The sequence below is a fragment of the Melanotaenia boesemani genome, chromosome 5, assembly GCF_017639745.1.
Source record: "Melanotaenia boesemani isolate fMelBoe1 chromosome 5, fMelBoe1.pri, whole genome shotgun sequence".
NCBI classification, from domain to species: Eukaryota; Metazoa; Chordata; class Actinopteri; order Atheriniformes; family Melanotaeniidae; genus Melanotaenia; species Melanotaenia boesemani.
The window spans coordinates 27,109,856-27,129,189 of NC_055686.1; the positions used below are offsets into that span (position 1 = coordinate 27,109,856).

At 41.9% G+C, this 19,334-nt stretch overlaps 2 protein-coding genes and 1 long non-coding RNA gene across 3 annotated transcripts in view; all 3 read right to left on the reverse strand.

The window, feature by feature from the left end:
- The window catches only part of LOC121639986 (Fc receptor-like protein 5), a 907,115-nt gene that overhangs the window by 568,404 nt on the left and 319,377 nt on the right, over window positions 1–19,334 (reverse strand). The gene's annotated exons all lie outside the window — the stretch shown is intronic.
- Window positions 1–19,334, reverse strand: part of LOC121640058 — a 29,045-nt gene that overhangs the window by 6,175 nt on the left and 3,536 nt on the right. Inside the window, exons 2-4 of the mRNA XM_041985744.1 lie at window positions 6,921–6,999; window positions 6,758–6,838; window positions 6,434–6,538 (exon numbers count right to left, since the gene is read on the reverse strand). Of these exons, the coding sequence (XP_041841678.1) occupies window positions 6,434–6,538; window positions 6,758–6,838; window positions 6,921–6,999 (265 nt within the window). The remainder of the gene's footprint in view (window positions 1–6,433; window positions 6,539–6,757; window positions 6,839–6,920; window positions 7,000–19,334) is intronic.
- LOC121640089 lies at window positions 33–5,757 on the reverse strand. Its single transcript, XR_006010343.1, has 3 exons — window positions 5,556–5,757; window positions 5,101–5,303; window positions 33–215 (listed from the first exon to the last, which is right to left on the reverse strand). It is a non-coding gene; the product is annotated as an uncharacterized LOC121640089 (long non-coding RNA).

Below are 19,334 nucleotides of genomic sequence, written 5' to 3' on the forward strand. Positions count from 1 at the left end.
TAAATGTCGTATTTTTTCCACATTACCTGACCCAAGATACATAAGTGAGAACCAAACTCAGTTTCGGTCTGTTGTTTGCTGTCTTCTGAACAGAAAGGATCACATCCAAGATCCAAGTTGATAATGATTAGTTGCAGCAGCTCCAACAGGCAGAAGGTCCTCAGGGACTTTTGCAGGACACACTTCCTTTGCCAGGTCATTTGGTATTCCTTTCCCTAGAAACATATGAAAGTGAAGGCGGCTTGATGGTGAAAACAGAAAGTAAAAATGTACTTGCTGATAATTACTGCTGTAATTACCCCAAAATGTTGAAAAAAAGAATAATACAAAGTTATACTGAAGGCAGACATGAGGCAGTGACTGTACCAGTTATTCCAATCACATATTAGGTAGAACAATGATTGTCAAATTATTTTTGAAGTCCATATAGATAAACATCACTTCATCCATTGTGGGGTAGATGAAGTGATATTTGCCTTTTCCTCAGCTTATTTAACTTGCCCTACAACCACAGATTTCTATTGATATTAGATTTGTGCATATATAAAATATAATATGTAGACCTCTTAAAATAAACACACACACACGTATATGTATATATATATATATATATATATATATATATATATATATATATATATTACTGCTGGGGCACATTAATGCATTAATACAATGCTTTATTAACAGCATTAATTTTTTAATCGCTCGTTAAGGGTTTTTTTTGTTTGTTTGTTTGTTTTTTTGTTTTGTTTTGTTTTTTTCTGGCTGCTGGCTTTGATGACAGAAACACGGCATCCATGTCTCCCTTCCCTGCTGCAGCGGTGCATCTGATGTAATGAGGAGAGAGAGGGTTTATTAAAGTGAGGAGACATTTTCGGTCTGGAACTTAAGAGCTGGTTTAGCTGAGCTGTTAGCTGAGATTCTGGACTTTCTGTGGATACCACACATGTTTATAGTTACATCTACAGATCTAACTCCACACCCGGAAACAAGATGTTAACCCCTTTACTCCCGGTAGCAGAGGCTGCAGGTGCAGTCAAGCTAAAAATGAAAGTTTAGAGAATTTATAGGCCAAAAATCTGGATAATGAAGCACTAAAGGTGCATGGATGGAAGTTATTGTGCATATTGTGAATAGTTCTCTCTCCTCACCATCTAGAAGCTGTGAGATTCTAATCCTGCTTTCTGAATAAAACTCCTTTAGAGCTGCAAATGTTATTAGACCTTTTCAAAAAGGCAACTTAATATATATATATTTTTAATGAAGAGCCACCATAGGGTATTTATTTTTGAAGAACCACATTTTTATTTCCATTTCTAGGTTTTAAAATAAAGAAAAACATAAAACCTTTATAAAGAAGTGGATAAACAGACTTTCTTCTAAGGGATGTAAATATTTGTGGAAAATTATGTAAAAGAAAAAAATATCCCTAGTTTCCAACCTAATGACAAGAAAGATAGATTTAAAGAATATTTAGCCAGAGGCATTATGGAAGGTCCAGAGAGACACTTGCAGCCAGCAAAAAAAAAAAAAAACCTTAACTGGCAATTAAAAAAATTAACGGCGTTAATCAAGCATTGCATTAACATGCGATTAACATGTTAACGTGCCCAGCAATCCATCCATCCATTTTCTTCCGCTTATCCGGAGTCGGGTAGTGGGGGCAGCTGCCTAAGCAGGGAAACCCAGACTTCCCTCTCGCCACATTCACCAGCTCATCAGAAGGGATCCCGAGGAGTTCCCAGGCCAGCCGAGAGATGTAGTCTGTCCAGCATGTCCTGGGTCTGCCCCGGGGCCTCCTTCCGGTGGGACGTGCCTGGAACACCTCACCAGGGAGGAGTCCAGGAGGCATCCTTACCAGATGCCCGAGCCACCTCATCTGGCTCCTCTCGATGTGGAGGAGAAGCGGCTCTACTCTGAGCCCCTCCTGGATCACCGAGCTTCTCACCCTATCTCTAAGGGAGAGCCCGGCCACCCTGCGAAGGAAACTCATTTTGGCCGCTTGTATTCGAGATCTCGTTCTTTCAGTCATTACCCACAGCTCATGACCATAGGTGAGGGTAGAAACGTAGATCGACCGGTAAATCAAGAGCCTTGCCTTTTGGCTCAGCTCTCTCTTCACCACGACAGACCGATGCAGAGCCCGCATCACTGCAGATGCCGCACCGATCCGCCTGTCGATCTCCCGCTCCATCCTTCCTTCCCTGAACAAGACCCCGAGATATGTAAACTCCTCCACTTGGGGCAGGACCCCATCGCAGACCCGGAGAGAGCACTCCACCCTTTTCCGGCTGAGGATCATGGTCTCGGACTTGGAGGTGCTCATTCTCATCCCAACCGCTTCACACTCGGCTGCGAATCGCTCCAGCGAGAGCTGAAGATCACGTCCCGATGAAGCCAACAGAACCACATCATCCGCAAAGAGCAGAGACCCAATCCTGAGGCCACCGAACCGGATCCCCTCCACACCTCGGCTGCACCTAGAAATTCTGTCCATAAAAGTTATGAACAGAATCGGTGACAGAGGACAGCCTTGGCAGAGTCCAACCCGCACTGGAAACGATTCTGATTTACTGCCGGCAATGCGGACGAAGCTCTGACACCAGTCGTACAGGGACCGGACAACTCTTACAAGCGAGTCCGGCACTCCATACTCCCGGAGTACCCCCCACAGGAGTCCCCGGGGAACACAGTCAAATGCCTTCTCCAAATCCACAAAACACATGTAGATTGGTTGGGCAAACTCTCTTGCCCCCTCAAAGACCCCAAAGAGGGTGTAGAGCTGGTCCACTGTTCCACGACCGGGACGAAAACCACACTGCTCCTCCTCAATCCGAGGTTCGACTATCCGACGAACCCTCCTCTGCAGCACCCCTGAATAGACCTTACCGGGGAAGCTGAGGAGTGTGATCCCCCTGTAGTTGGAGCACACCCTCCGGTCCCCCTTTTTGAAGAGGGGGACCACCACCTCAGTCTGCCAGTCCAGGGGGACTGTCCCCGATGTCCACGCGATGCTGCAGAGGCGTGTCAACCAACACAGCCCTACAGCATCCAGAGCCTTAAGGAACTCCGGGCGGACCTCATCCACCCCCAGGGCCTTGCCACCAAGGAGATTTTTAACCACCTCAATGACCTCAGCCCCAGAGATAGGCGAGCCAGCACCAGCTACCCCAGACTCTGCTTCCTCATCAGAAGACGTGTTGGTGGGATTGAGGAGGTCTTCGAAGTATTCCCTCCACCGCCTCACAACGTCTCGAGTCGAGGTCAGCAGCCCCCCATCCCCACTCTACACAGTGTTGACGGAGCACTGCTTTCCCCTCCTGAGCCGCCGGATGGTGGACCAGAATCTCCTCGAAGCCATCTGGAAGTCATTCTCCATGGCCTCTCCAAACTCCTCCCATGCCCAAGCTTTTGCCTTAGTGACCGCCGAAGCCACGCTCCGCTTAGCCCGCCGATACCCATCAGCTGCCTCTGGAGTCCCACAGGCCAAAAAGGCCTGATAGGACTCCTTCTTCAGCTTGACGGCATCCCTTACTGCCAGTGTCCACCAACGAGTTAGGGGGTTACCGCCATCACAGGCACCGACGACCACCTCGACAATAGGGGCACGGAACACAGCCCATTCAGACTCAATGTCCCCCGCCTCACCCGGGAAATGGTTGAAGCTCTGCCGGAGATGGGAGTTGAAACTCTTTCTGACAGGGGACTCTGCCAGACGTTCTCAGGAGACCCTCACAACACACTTGGGCCTGCCAGGCCTGACCGGCATCCTCCCCCACCATCTGAGCCAACTCACCACCAGGTGGTGATCAGTTGACAGCTCCGCCCCTCTCTTCACCCGAGTGTCCAGGACATGCGGCCGCAAGTCCGACGACACGACTACAAAGTCGATCATCAAACTGCAGCCTAGAGTGTCCTGGGGCCAAGTGCACATGTGGACACTCTTATGTCTGAACAAGGTGTTCGTTATGGACAATCCATGACGAGCACAGAAGTCCAACAGCAAAACACCACTCGGATTCAGAACAGGGGGGCCGTTCCTCCCAATCACGCCCCTCCAAGTCTCGCTGTCATTGCCACCGTGAGCATTGAAGTCCCCCACCAGAACGAGTCCCCAGAAGGAGTGCTCTCCAACACCCCCCCCCAAGGACTCCAAAAAGGGTGGGTACTCTGAACTGCTATTTGGTGCATAGGCACAAACAACAGTCAGGACCCGTCCCCCCACCCGAAGGCGGAGGAAGGCTACCCTTTCGTCCACTGGGGTAAACCCCAACGTACAGGCGCCAAGTTGGGGGGCAATGAGCAGGCCTACACCTGCTCGGCGCCTCTCACCGGGAGCAACTCCAGAATGGAAGAGGGTCCAGCCCCTCTCGAGGGCAGTTGTTCCAGAGCCCAAGCCATGCGTCGTAGTAAGTCCAACTATATCTAGCCGGAACCGCTCAACCTCGCGCACCAGCTCAGGCTCAGCTCAGCCCTTCCCTGCCAGAGAGGTGACATTCCACGTCCCTAGAGCTAGCTTTTGCAGCCGAGTATCAGACCGCCAGGGTCCCCGCCTCTGGCAGCCGCCCAGCTCACAATGCACCTGACCCCTATGGCCCCTCCCGTAGGTGGTGAGCCCACAGGAGGAGAGGCCCATGTCTCCCTTTCGGGCTGAGCCCGACCGGGCCCCATGGGCAAAGGCCCAGCCACCAGGCGCTCGCCTCCGTGCCCCACCTCCAGGCCTGGCTCCAGAGGGGGCGGTCCCGGTGACCCACGTCCGGGCAAGGGAAACCTTGGTCCTTGTTTTTTCATCATCATAAGGGTTGTGTGAGCCGCGCTTCGTCTGGTCCCTCCCCTAGACACCTGTTTGCCATGGGTGACCCTACCAGGGGCATGCGCCCCCGACAACATAGCTGCTAGGATCGTCAGGACACACAAACTCTTCCACCACGATAAGGTGGCGGCTCATGGAGGAGGTACCCAGCAATAATATATATATATATATATATATATATATAAATATATATATATATATATGTTCTTTTACTTTTCTTTAACGTGACATTCAAACCTATTTTTACAGGGGAATATCTGTTCTTATTTATGGAAGAAAACACATACCTGGGATCCTGTGTGCATTCCATGCCTCAACAACATTTGTAATGCCACTTCCTGCCATCTGACATGTCAGATTTGACAAAATATCTGGATGTGTTGTCCTCCATGTCGAGTTCCTCCATGTCCACCAGCTGGACCAAAGCTGTCTTTAATGGATAGTTGATTCTGGCATTCACCTCAAACCACATTCTCTCTATCACATGTTTCTATAAAAGATTGAAAGATTTACGGAGTTTATTCAATTTATGTACTCACATGAGACATACGATAAGACATTTGAATTAGGTTTGGAAAACAGAATTGATATTACTCATGTAGAAGGTGTCTGAACCATGACTGACAACTTTCTTGCTGAAACCATCAATTGCGATTACATGGGTCACTAAATTACTAAAAGGCTAAACATTTCTACATTTTTACATCAGTGGGACTTATCATTTTATCTGTTTATTCTCTACCTGCTGCCTCGGGATGTGGTATTCTTCCCGCTCTGCCCTCAGCAGCTTTCAACCCCTTTAGCAGACAGGTCATCATTTTACGACCAAAGGAGGATCCAGTCTGGAAAAGTGTATTCACTTAAAACATGGAACTATTCACTGAATGTGTAATAGGAAGCCTAAAAAGATCGAAAATCACTCTACAGATGTTTATTAGTTCTAACAATTACTGACAGGTGAAGCAACAATGTATTTTATTATGAATAAAAATATATAGGCTACGCAGATATAATAATAATAATAACAATAGTAATAAAAATACCTCAGAAATGCTTTGCACAATTTCAATTTCCAGTTGGCCATCAGGACAGCAGTCTTTGACAAGTCCCTGCTCAGCGCACCACTTCCTCACATTTCTGTCAGAAAAACCCTGCCGTGCCGTTCCAAACTTATGACATAAAGCGACGGCAATATCGTCACACTTCATTCCACTATTTCCGTCCACATTAATTTAATCAAAATAAATTCCCGCGACCGGTAAGCGCAAAATTTCTTCTTCACTTGTGTTTTGCTGACAGCTTCCGGGTCACGGTCTTAAAAGTAATCAACAATAAATCCAAGATTGATGATAATAAATTTCCCATTGTTTTCTGATTCTAATGTTTCATCTAAAGACACACTGTCGGAATATTGCTAACAGTTCATTTTTTTGTTTTACGATTTTCTCTTTGAAAATCAAAAATGAAAAACGAGTCATTTCCTATTTTCAGTTTCTCGTTTTCTTATTGGTCATCGGTAAACGATTCATTTTCCAATATTGTTTTTTTTTTTAAAGCCAAAAGGGAAATCGGTTGTCTGTGCTCTGCACGCAGGGTAAAAGCCTCTGCCTTTTAGCTTACTTCTTGTTGTCGGTGGGGGGGTCTGTGGATCAGTGGTGTTGATTCTGTCTCCACACACAGAGTCGGTGAATTTAGTACACATATGCAGAGTCTCCATTTGATTAGCTGAAGGAATCACAACATGTAACATAACAGATGAATAGTCAATAAAAAAAATCTGATCAGAGTATGTGAAGAACCTGAAGCTCTAGCAGTGTTCCAGTGGCCTGGAATGTCTAATCCAGTTCTGGTTCTGGTCTGATATCTCATCCATTGGTTCTGTTGTCACCAGGACAAGAACTAAGGACCAGGACTCACTGCTAGTTCAGAAACAGTTGTGTTTACCTGAGCATTCGGTACAGAGACGACATTTGATCCCAATTATACCAGATCCATCCTTGGAACAGTTTCTGGTCTGGTAGTAACCTGTCGGTAGACACAGAGGTCAGAGGTCAGAAGGTTCTGCTGCAGACCATTATCAGGTTCTGGTTCTGACAGATTCTGGTACCTGGTTCACATGATGGACAAAATGCCACAACTGGACTCAGCTCAAACATCACTTTGAACAGCACACAGGTAATACCCATCTGAAAACACACACACACACACATAAACATACAGCCTCAGGCAAGACTTCAGGTTGACTCAAAACTGTTGCTTTCTGTCTCCTAGCAACAGGAACTGCTATGACCTGTTACCTGCATAAGTGATAACCCCCCCCACCCCCCCAAATCCCCACCCCCCCCGCCCCCCCCCCCCCCCCCACCACCCCCCTCTCTCTCTCTCTCACCTGTCAGCAACAAACAGGCATCAACACGCACTGAGCCCTGGAATCTTAGCTCCACATTAACCAAAAAACTCCTCAAGAAGTGACCTCAGACTACATCAAACCTGGTCCTCAGTAAAGTAGCTGGACCTGGACCTGTTGATCTAGGTCTGACAGGTTCAGGTTTCACAGGTCCAGCATACAACCAGGTCTCAGGTTTGAAAGGTCAGGCAGAACAGACAATCAGAAAAAGTTGTTATGTATTAGGACCAGATCAGTCCACATCAGACCACATCAGACCACCTACCTGAAACAGCCTGACTCCCACCCAGCATGGCAAGGCATGCCAAGATTTTTTAAACAAAACTGATCTATAAACTTTGACCAATAACATTGATTTGACATTTTTTACTTATTGATCTGTTTTATTTTATGTAATTGTAGTTTCTTTTGTTTTTTTTGTCTTTTTTTTCCATTTATCTTAAGTCTGTCCTATACATTTTGTGTCTTCATCTCCCTCTGTTGTGTTGTGTTATGTTCTTTATGTTGGTAAAATTAAAAATAAATAAATAAAAATATAAGTAAAAAAAACACAAAAAGAAGAGTCACACCAACTATTAAAATTTTCGACTTGTGTCAGGTTCAGGAAATGTGAGTCGTTAGAAAACTTTGCAACATGATGCTGCGACAGTTATAGGTGAATAACATGAATAAAAGGTGTGAAGTAAAAGAAGTGAGAATCATCTAGAAATAATAAGATACAGGAGCAGTTACCTGTCCTGTCACTCACCTGAAGGTTGTCCATGATGCCTTGGAGTTCACACAGAAAGATCAACGTCAGCAGGAATCTCACAGGGTTTATAAACCGCTGGCTTCCCCCAACTCCACCCCCAGTTCCACCCCCAGACAATCCCAGCTGCAGGTTCCTTGGAAACACCTGAGGGTGTGTTCCTGAGTGTGCGTCATCCTGCAGAGGTGTAGCAACATGAAATGGAAAGTTTAAACTCACAGTAGATTTTTATGGCTGAAAAGTGATCAATAATCCTTGTCAAAAATCAATAATTTATCCATTTTCTATAACACTCCAATTTATGGTCATGGGGTGGCTGGAGTCTATCCCAGCAGATACTAGGTGAGTGGCCCGGTACACCTGGATGGGTCGCTAAGACAGGTCACTTGAACAGGTCACTTGTACCACTCACCTGGACCAGTTGCCTGGACAAGTCGCCTGGACCAGTCACCTGGACTTGGTCAGCCGGATAAGTCACCTGGATAAGCTGCCTGGACCAGTCGCCTGGATAGTTGCCTAGATGGGTAACCTAGACAAGTCACCAGGACAGGTCACCTGGACAAGTCACTGGACTGGTTGCCTGGACGTTTCACAGACAGATGGGGGAATGTGTGGGGTCATGCATGTCAAAGTATCAACTTAAAGTCTGAAGTTGATTTCTGACTTCCTCATTAAACAGGTGTAGGACCTGCAGCCTCTGTGGGTTTAATGTGGTGTGCGTCCTGATCAATGATCTCATCTATGAGCTGATTAGTGAGTGCTCTTGGTTCACCGCTACACCTCCTCTCCACAGTGAAACCGCGTGGGCTCAAACCAATCCCTCCAGCTAAAATTAACCTTAAGTCTGAGCAGGTGAGGGTGCACAGCTACTGGCCAGGGAACCACTGTTCAACAAGTTTAACAACTGTGAACACACCCACAATCTGGTAAAAACCTGTTTGGGTTGTGAAAAGAATCTTGGATTGAGTTTCAGATACAGATCAGAAAACATTGGTAATTTCTCTGTTTACCTGACACATTAAAATATTATTATTATTATTATTATTATTATTGGATCTTTTTTGACCAGGACATCAGGTTTTGTTTTAGGTCATTTTGCATTTTATGACAGCAGTAATAACACAATGCTCATGTATATCATTTGCAAATGTATCTGTCAGCGTTCATGCGTGGGGCATCTGTCATTATTAGATCAAGCATTATAGATCAGAGGTCACTAACAAGCAGACCGCGATCTGGATCCGGACCCAGAACCTGTCCTACAAAATCTAAAAAATGACAGCAAGTAGAGAAAGTAGAGGAGAGCTCATCATGCAGCCCCTCTAAAAACCTTCTTATCCGCAAGGCTGATAGATCAGTTTCACTGTTTCATAATAACATGAGTTGAAATTTTATATTTGTTGTAGGTCTTACACCTGTAACAAGTCGTGTATGTCTTATTATCGTTGTAATATGTTGTATTATTTTCCATACATATAGACTGTATTATATATATATATATATATATATATATATATATATATATATATATATATATATATATATATATATATATATATATATATATATATATATATCTTATCTTATATCTTAATGATCACCCTGACCTCGGCTCCCACATTTTTCCTGTAAGTGGACTTCTTTAAATTTTAGTTAAATATCCATTATAGATGCTTCACAGACAAAACACATTTGTAGGTTGTGACCAATCTACACATGTGACCTTAGTTACTCCCAGTGAACCAACAAGAGCTAAATTACCTGGAACCTATTAGAAAGCTCTTCAGATAAGGTGTGAAACAAATCCAGGATTTAGTCTGAGTTTCATTCTGGATCAGATATTGTGGAATAATGTGTTAACTGTGATGTGACATTCCTACACATCAAATATATAAACACTCAAACTGCAGCTTTATCATTTGCCCACTAGAGGGCAGTGTAGGAAACTATTTGCAATGTTCTGTCACTTAGAAAAGTTACAATATATTTACTGTAAGAGAGAGTAAATGTAAACTGGATAACTTGGTGATATTGTGGAATGTGGATGTTTTTATTTGACCATAATCTTTCAGTTCTTTGTAAAACCACTTTGTTGTTACTTATCTTTTGAAAAAAAAAACATATTAAAATTTGTATCATGAATTTCAAGCAGTTTTACTGCAGACAAAGAAAGTTTCAGATATGCTTTATTATAGGATGATGAGCCTTTAGCTAGAGGAGCTACTAGAACCCTTTTATCAGAGCAATCTCAGCAGTTCCTGAGACACTCACTGAAAATGTTCAACTTAGGATTTCAATTTTTGATTTCATAAAATTCTGACAATGCACGAGATCAGAAAAATTGGAGTTGGAATTGGAGTATTAAAAAACTTGTGATTATCCACTTCCAGGATAAACTTCTAGTCGTCCATGATGGAAAAAACATACTGAGAGACCCTGAACAGTTAATGATGTAATGTCTACATCAAGTGCTACCCGCATGGCTACGTCCAACATCTCTCAGCCCTTGGCATGCTGGGTAATGGAGTTGTTAACCTATTATACTCATAGCAATACTCCTTGAAACAAAACCATGCCAGAGTGTTAGTTTTACTCGTTTCCTAAAAAGCATTGTAACCACTTCTTTTGTTTAAACACTTTTTCTTTTATTGGATAAATTTCAAATGTAAACACTCTACACTTCAAAATATAACTTAAAATCATGTCAACATTTTCCTTTTCCATCAACCTTTTTTTTTTTTTTTTAATGAACTTTTAGGTCTATGTTGCTCCTTTGGTTAAGGAACTCTCAAACAGCCTCTTGTGGAACAGCCTTCCACAATGCCTTTGAAATACGTGATTAAAATATTTTTTTTAAATCTATCGTTCCTGTCTTTAGGTTGGAAACCAGGAACTTTTTTTTCCTTACATAATTTTCCACAAATATCCACATCCTTTAAAAGAAGGTTTGTCTATCTTTATATATGTATATATATATATAGGTTTTATGTTTTTCTTAAAACCTAAAAATGGAAATTAAAATGTGGTTCTTCTTCTTCTTCAAAAAAAAAAACAAATATCCAATGGTGGCTCTTCATTAAAAAAAATCTATATATCTTAAGTTGCCCTTTTGAAAAGTCTCATAATATTTGCAGCTCTAAACAAGTTTTTTTAGCTGGCTGAGGGAAAAATGGCTCTTTGGATTGGAAAGGTTGCAGATGCCTGCACTACACACATAAACAGATTTAGCAACAGTTTTCTCTTTAAACACCATTTAGAAAATAAAATATTTATGACAAAGAAGGATGAAATGTATAGGATTTACTAAAAGGTAAAAAGTCAGCAGGATGAATTTAAAGCTGTGAAGCTGCTTCCTTCTAAACACAGAAGAAACAAAATGTGATGAATATCAGCATCAGGTGAACAGACAGAAAGCAGGATGAGAATATCACAGCTTCTAGATGGTGAGGAGAGAGAAATATTCACAATATGCACAATAACTTCTATTCATGCACCTTCACTGCTTCAGTATCCACATTTCTGGCCTATAATTTCTCTAACCTTTCATTTTTAGCTTGACTGCACCTGCAGCCTCCGCTACTGGGAATTAAGGGGTTAACATCTCGTTTCGGGTGTAGGTCAGATGTGCAGCTATAAACATGTGTGGTATCCACAGAAAGTCCAGAATCTCAGCTACCAGCTCAGCAAAACCATTTCTATGACCACCAAACACAGTTAAGACAACAAACAATTCAAAGACCAGGTACACAAAGTCCGAAAAATATGTAAACACAGATAATTTTCCCCATGAACACAAACGGTTCCTCTACTGAAAGCTCACATCTCACAGATTGCACAGCTGGAAGTTTCATCTCGCTGTGACCAAGATTCACCGAACCAGAGGTAGAAGAAGGCCTGATTTATTCTTTACGTTTGTAAAAGTCAGAAAACATGTCTTACCTTTGCTGTCTTGCCTAAATTAAAATTGATTTAAAAAATAATAATAAATAAATAAAAAAGTTCCTGTAGTTTCCCGTCCAAAAATCACAATGTTCTGCTCATCTGCATGGGTTTAGACAGACAAAGAGAAATGTCGGTTCTTCTTTCTTAAGTTCCAGGCAGAAAATGTCTCTTCGTTTTAATAAACCCGCTCTCTCCTAATTACATCAGGCACACTGCTGCAGCAGGGAAGAGAGACAGGGGCCAGCCAAAAAAAAAAGAAAAAAAAGCAGGGCTCCAGACTAACTCTTTTTTACAACTTAAATTTCTAGGAGCACAAGTGGAAAATTTGGGGGCCACGCTGAAATCGACTTGCAAAGCATATATTCACATTTCCTCTCATTTTCACTGTAGTAGTGATAAATACTTGAACAATAAATTTAGAAATTACAATTTTTACAATTCACATTTTATTGTGCTGCAGTTGACACAACATAAATAAAAAAAAACATCTTACTGGCCACACTAATACAAAACAATTAGACATAGAATTTGTGCCTACATTCCCTCCACTCCCTAAAACAGATCCTCCCTTGTAAGGGATAAGGTGCCTTTGTAGGCCAGCCTTTGTAATTTGGTCTCCTTGTACACTGAGCTTGACTGAGCCACATTTGTACAGCCTCCTTGGTGCCAAAGTCATCAATGCTTGGTCCCTCCACATTTATTGAAATTAGGTTCTCAACAGTGTCCACATGTAAAGACCCTCCGACATCAGACTATGAGATGAGAGGAGAATCCTCTCTCACACACAGCAGAGGATGCTGGAAGGGCAAGCATAATCTGAACAAGATGTAGGATGTTCTACAAAGAATTAAAAAATAGTTTAGGTTTATTCAATTGAGTGTAATACATGTCAACTAAATTAATGAGAATATTATACTGACTTTGTAGTCGAAGCAGAACTTTGTCACCATCATCCTCCACAGGGCAGGGTATGACTTGTCCATGTAGTTCCTGGCAATAAACAGCTTCATGGACTGATACTCCTCACCAGCCACATTAGCATCACAGTAATTTCTGAAAATAGCGAAAAACTGATGAAAATAAGTTCATGTAGGATTTGCAATACAGTTTTGTTACAATTTTTATATTTTATCATGATCATTGAAAAGAGCCATTAACCTCGTTAAGTTGGGGGAGAAGTGAGCCAACAGGAAGCCACTCATTGCTCATCTGGAGCACTAGGTTTACAGGAGAGAAAATAAGAACTGATAGTCCTCGTCACCATCGCCATCTGATGGTGAAACCTAACACAGATGGGTCTTGGGAGGCATTTTTGCTTATGTCAACTGAGAAGGATTCTCATGGTACTCGACAGTTATGGCATTATTGACAAGGTTGCAGAGACCAGTGAATTAATGTGCCGCCAGCTGACCTTCTAAGGAAGTGATTTAACTTTGGTAAAGCTGCATTTATTTATTTGAAAATACAGATTTCAGCATTTTATTTTCTGTTTTATTCATGCCATTTATATTTATAAAGCTGAAACACAACACCTTTTTGACTTCCTGCACTAGAGAAACAAGTTTAGCTAACCTATTTATATTTTATTTTACATACAAAGCACTTTATTTTAAATATTATCAGTTGCTTGTATATTTCCGTACTTGAAATACGTCACCTGTTAACCTTCTATGTCAAAGATATGTGTGGCTGTGTGGAAATTATTTTGTTTCATTGTTTACAATCTCACTAAATTTTCTATGAGGTTAAGTGGCATTGACTTGTCTCATTTGATCATTAAATTGTATATTTAATGAACTTAAAAGGTGCATGTGGATGATAAACAAATATTCACATTACTCTTCACACTTTTATGAAATTGTTTGTTTTATGTTATGAAATGTTTGGTGGATTCTGATGAACTAAACATGGCTCTACAGGTGGGCTGAAAAAGTTTGGGAACCTTTGATAAGATTGGACAGTGTCTTATCATTTAACAGGAACACGTTCTCCAGTGTATCCAGTCACTTTTGTTTTTACGGGAAAAGTTTTACTCGTCACAGTCAGTGTTTTATAGTCTTCCAAAGATAGCAGGTTTACATGGACACCTTTATCTAACTTGAATGGTATTTTCATCTCATTCATTTCAATTGATAAAATCCATTCCTCTTTTTCAAAAACTTGCACAACATCCCCAATAAACTCCTCATCATCCTCTTCTATCTGATAAACTGTGTGAATGTCCTGCTTTGAAGCTGTTTTGCAACACTTAGCATAGTGACTGCTCTTTCCACAGTTACAGGATTTTCCAAATGCAGGACATGAGTTTGGCTTGTGGCTGCCTCCACATTTACCACATTTGAACTCTGCAGATTTCTCTTTTTGTTCTTTTTGTTTGGTAAATGTTTTCTTTTTTCTCCCGTCTTTATGTATTGCATGCACTGTTGTTTCACCACTCCAAAGCGCTTTTGCTTGAGCTCAAGTGGTTTCTGTTGGTCTCCACATGCTGACACACTTGTCTAATGTAAGTCCAGTCTCTCTGAACAGTCTTTCTCGGAGTGCCACAAACGATCCTGTCTCTCATTAGTGAGTCTCTTAGAGTGCCAAATTCACATGTTTTGCTTAGTGTGTGAAGCTCTGCTAAGTACTGATCAAAAGGTACTTTTTGCTATTGGTCATGGGTGAAACCTTCTACCTTTCAAAGGTGAAATTCTGTCTAGGCACAAAGTACTCTTCAAACTTTGTCATTAACTTTATCAAAGTCAGATTAGCTTCATCCAGCTGAAAGCTATTATATATGTCCAAAGCATCTTCTCTTATAACATCCAAAAGGATGTGAGCTTTCAGTTTTCTATCATCACCCCTGTTATATGTTAAATCGTTGCTTAAAGCGCTTCCAGTTATCAGTAAGATTACCAGTCAGTTGTGTGGAAATGGGTGGCCTTAGGTTATCCATGACTGCACATCAGGGTACCGGGACTTAAAAAGCCCCCTGCTGTTGCTGGTTGTTCTCCAATTCGGGCACAAGATCCTCTTCTATTGTCCGATCCATTCTTTGTCCCCATCTTCACTTCCACTGCCACTCGTATCCATCACATGGTTCATTCTATGGAACGAGTGACATTTGGGTCCACAACATTTGATGAGATTAAAAATCCATAAAAATGTGTCCAATTTTATTTCCAAAGTTTCAAGCTGTGAAGATATGTATTCTTAATCACATAATAAGAGACAATGCTATTTTGCTGCCCCCAAAACCCCTCTCTGCCCCAACCCTTACCCACTCACTCACCCAAAACCCATCCATTGACCCCCTTCCACCCTACACCCCACCAGGGGCAGCCCAGACAGGCCAAGGGAAGGCCGGCCCGGACCCAACCCTCTCTGCATTCACACACCTACCCACATTCTCCTAGGGGTCTCACTAGTCCCCCGAAGTGGCAGCGAGGACCGCCCCAGGGCAAACGGCACCCAGTAGCACCCCACACAGGACTCCTGGCAGGTATCGAACCTCCATCCACCGTGGCCCCAAGCACTTGCCAGGACACGGGGGCGTAGGAAGACCCCCGCCCCCCTGCCCCACCACCTGAGTTGTGTGTGCATGAGTGTGGGCTATTTATAATGCTATTAAAAACTGGAAGGAGTCATGAGGTAGTGGTGGGTCCCACTGCTGCCAGGCAGCAGGAACCCCTCAGGGCTCCTTCAGTGTGTGTGTGAATGTGTGTGTTATCTATGTACTGCTATAGTGTAAAATATGGTATTGTCTAAAGTGTAAATAAAATTGGTGGGAGAGAGGTCACAATGGGAGGGGATGGGGGAAGGGCCACCTCTATGGTTCCTGTCCGCCCACCCGCAGCCCGTGTGCCCGTCCCTACGAGGCCTTAAATGTAAATTGGTGTCCAAGTTGTAATTAAAATTTAGTGGGGTAGGAAGTCGCAGAGGTCCACTGAGGGATCTCGCAACTGGGGACCATTCAGCCAAACCCACCATCTCCGGCCGCCCCACAATGCCCTATGTGTAGTGTGTATGGTGTGGGGTGGTGGGGGAGGAGAGGGGCGCGGGGAGGGGCACAACCAGGAGAAAGATCTCTCCCACCAACTCCTCAGCTGGCTGCTGTAGGCATCCCCGCCTCCCCAGGACCATATGAGGGCAGAAGGCCAAAGGCCAAGCCCGGCCAAGAGTCCAAAGTAGCAGTGCCATGGACTCCCATTCACCCCGGACAGTCCACGCCACCACCCCAGGGGGCCAGAGAGCCCAGGTTGCACACACATATCTCCAGTCGGATCCAAGGCCCAATTCCCCCAAGCCACCCTGAAGCTCTGGTCCCAGCTCTGTGCACATTCCACATGATAAATCTAAGTATAGTCATGCTTGTGGTAAAAAGGTGAGTGTTGGATGCTTCTTGTTGATATAAATGTGTATGTGTGTGTCAGTGTATGAATATGTATGCATAGTGTTGTGTGTCTGTGTTGAATGTTATTAAATGTGCTTAAATTAATGAATGTGAGTGTTGGGTTATATATGCAGGTATTCCTAAATGTAATGTGCAGCTTAGCATTAGTGTTATATGGTTTTGTGAGGTGGCATCGAGAATAAAGAAAAACAAAAAAGTGTGCACAGAGAGAAAGAAAAAGAAGAATAAAGATGGAAGAAAATGACAAAAAAGGGGTGAATTGAGTGAAAAAATTAAAATGAAAAAATTAACCTATAAACAAAAATATGTCGATTTTGGTGAACATTAGAGACTGGCAGTATTATTGTCTGTTGTGAATAAACATTAAACTATGTGACTTAAGTCCAGTGAGTTGTAACTTAAGCCCAGTGAGTCTGATTAGGATTTATATCACCTTTGCAAAGTGTGGATACATATCTGAGGTCAGTAGAACCAGGGAGTGGTGTCATGGTCACGATGTAGCTGTCTATTGACATAAACTTTGTCCACCGAGATGACTGCGTTCCTCCGTCCAAGAATTTCCTGCTGATGGGGAACAAGATCTTGTGATGCAGGATTTCTCTGGGAAACTGATCGCTCATGCTAAGGTCAGTCCCACAAAGCTGTCTGCCACAACAGCTACCTCTGTATCTTCCTCCACCTGCTCAGGGATTCCTGAAATAACTAGGTCATCTCTCATGCTATGAGCCTGTAGATCTAGGACTAATTCTTTCATTTTTCTATTTTCCACTGATAGTCGGCTTTGGTAAGGGTTATCACTGAATTTCTGAGGGTGTTGTTATCTGCGGCAAGAGCTTCCACCTGCTTTTGGCTTTATTCCAAACTTTCTTTTAAAGATTGGAACACGGTGAAGAACTTCCAGCAGGGAGAGCCGAGCATCGAGGCTGGATAGCTTCCAGTCGACGGAGATTAAGATATCCGCTGTATTCCCCATTACAATCTGCTGGAAGCTTTCTTGACCATTTTTGCTATGCCTGCAATGACCTACAAGGAATTTGCATGTAACATATAAAAATAAATAAATGATATATACACTACTGTTCAAAAGTTTGGGGTCACTTTGCCATGGGATTCAATAGGGAAGTGACCCCAAACTTTTGAACAGTTGTATATATATGTAGATTTTTTTTTTTTTTTAATCGAACGTTATCTTTTTGGATGAAATGGATATCCTTAATACTATAAATTATACTTATTAAAAATAAATAAACAATATTTTTAGTAAAAAAAAATACAATTTGAGTGTATTCCTTTGTTTCACTTACCACCCCCTGTCACACTTACTTTTTTTTGTCCCACACTTGTGTTTTTTGTCCCACACTATTTTATATTTTATTTGATGTTTATATAGGTTGGATGGGGTCCGTCAAGCTCAATATTACCACCCTGTCACACAAAACAGATCAGGAATTTTTTTTTATTTGTTTTTTTTTTTTAAGAAAAAACACTGTTAATGGAAATGAAATGATATTTCAGATTGAAATCAGATATGCTGAGTTAGCTTACCATGCAGTGAACTGAACAGCTATTCTATGTTGAAATTTACCACCTGTCACATTTTTCAATGTGAAGGGATGGTATGTATGAAACATATACATACATACAGCTGTGAAGTTGTTTTAAACTTAAATGATATTTTTAATTATTAATATCTTATAAAGGACACTTAACTGGTAGGAAAACACAAGGTTTTTAGAAATTATTTAATGTATTATTGGTCAAATTGCATGCATATTGTATATGATGGGGTGGTACAAGAAGACTCCTGGGACTGAATAAATATATGTGATATTAATATTACAGGTATTATTAAAAAGTATTTTATACCTGAAATGGGAAAATGTGTGTTTTTGGAGGTTTAACTTTAGCCTGTATTTTATATTGTGGATTTCTTAAAATAATTTTTTCCCTTATTTAAATTACAAAGTGGACATGGCACACCTTTCATAAAATGAATCACACTTCACATGCCATAAAAAAACAGGCGTGGGACGTGCAAGCTCACTCTTTTATAAATCTGGAAGTTTTTTGTGCAGCATTTATTTTTTTCCCCTTTGCAACCTTTAGTCATTGTTGCTACAGTTTTATAAATGAGGCCCCTGGTCAAGAAGTATGGCAGACGGTGCAAATGTCATTGATAATAAATACTGGGCAAAGAACCAGGAAGATGAATACAGGAGCAAAGACTTTGAAGTGAAAAAGAAGCTCTCCACCATTAATAAGACTATTGAGGAAAACAAAGGAAACTACTACATCACTGAGTTGCTACAAGCAGTAAAACGGCAAATAGACCAAGAGCATGAGAGCGTCAAAGAATCATCTTAAAACCTTTCACAGGATGAGATCACACACAAGGCTAAATCTCTTGTCACTGGAAAGCTTTTATATGACACTTTAGGAATAAAAACAGAGGCAACTTTGAAAGCGTTTCTTTGTGGGGCAATGAGTGAGGTGTAGTGAGACTGGAAGAACCCATTTTACCAGCAGGAGTGGCTCTAACAAGAGCATTAGCAGAAGCATATATATATATATAGAGAGAGAGAGAGAGAGAGAAGCTGAAACACCAACAGCATCTGTTTGAAGTTCCATTAACAAAGTTTATTACAGAAAAGAAAAATAAAGACTTTGTACAAGGAGAGCATTACATCCAACCGGCACATGGTTGCAGGAAGCTCTGAAGAGGAAAGGTAAACGATGCTATCTATCTATCTATCTATCTATCTATCTATCTATCTATCTATCTATCTATCTATCTATCTATCTATCTATCTGTCTATCTATCTATCTATCTATCTATCTATCTATCCATCCATACACACATACATGCATACATACATACACACATACATACATACATACATACATACATACACACCTGACTGGTACGACACCTGATTGGTTCACATCTTTTTTCACAGTTTAAACCTGTTTAGTAAAATTAGATCTTTCTTTAGTCACAACCTCTCTGCTGGTCTGACAGTCCACAGGAAGT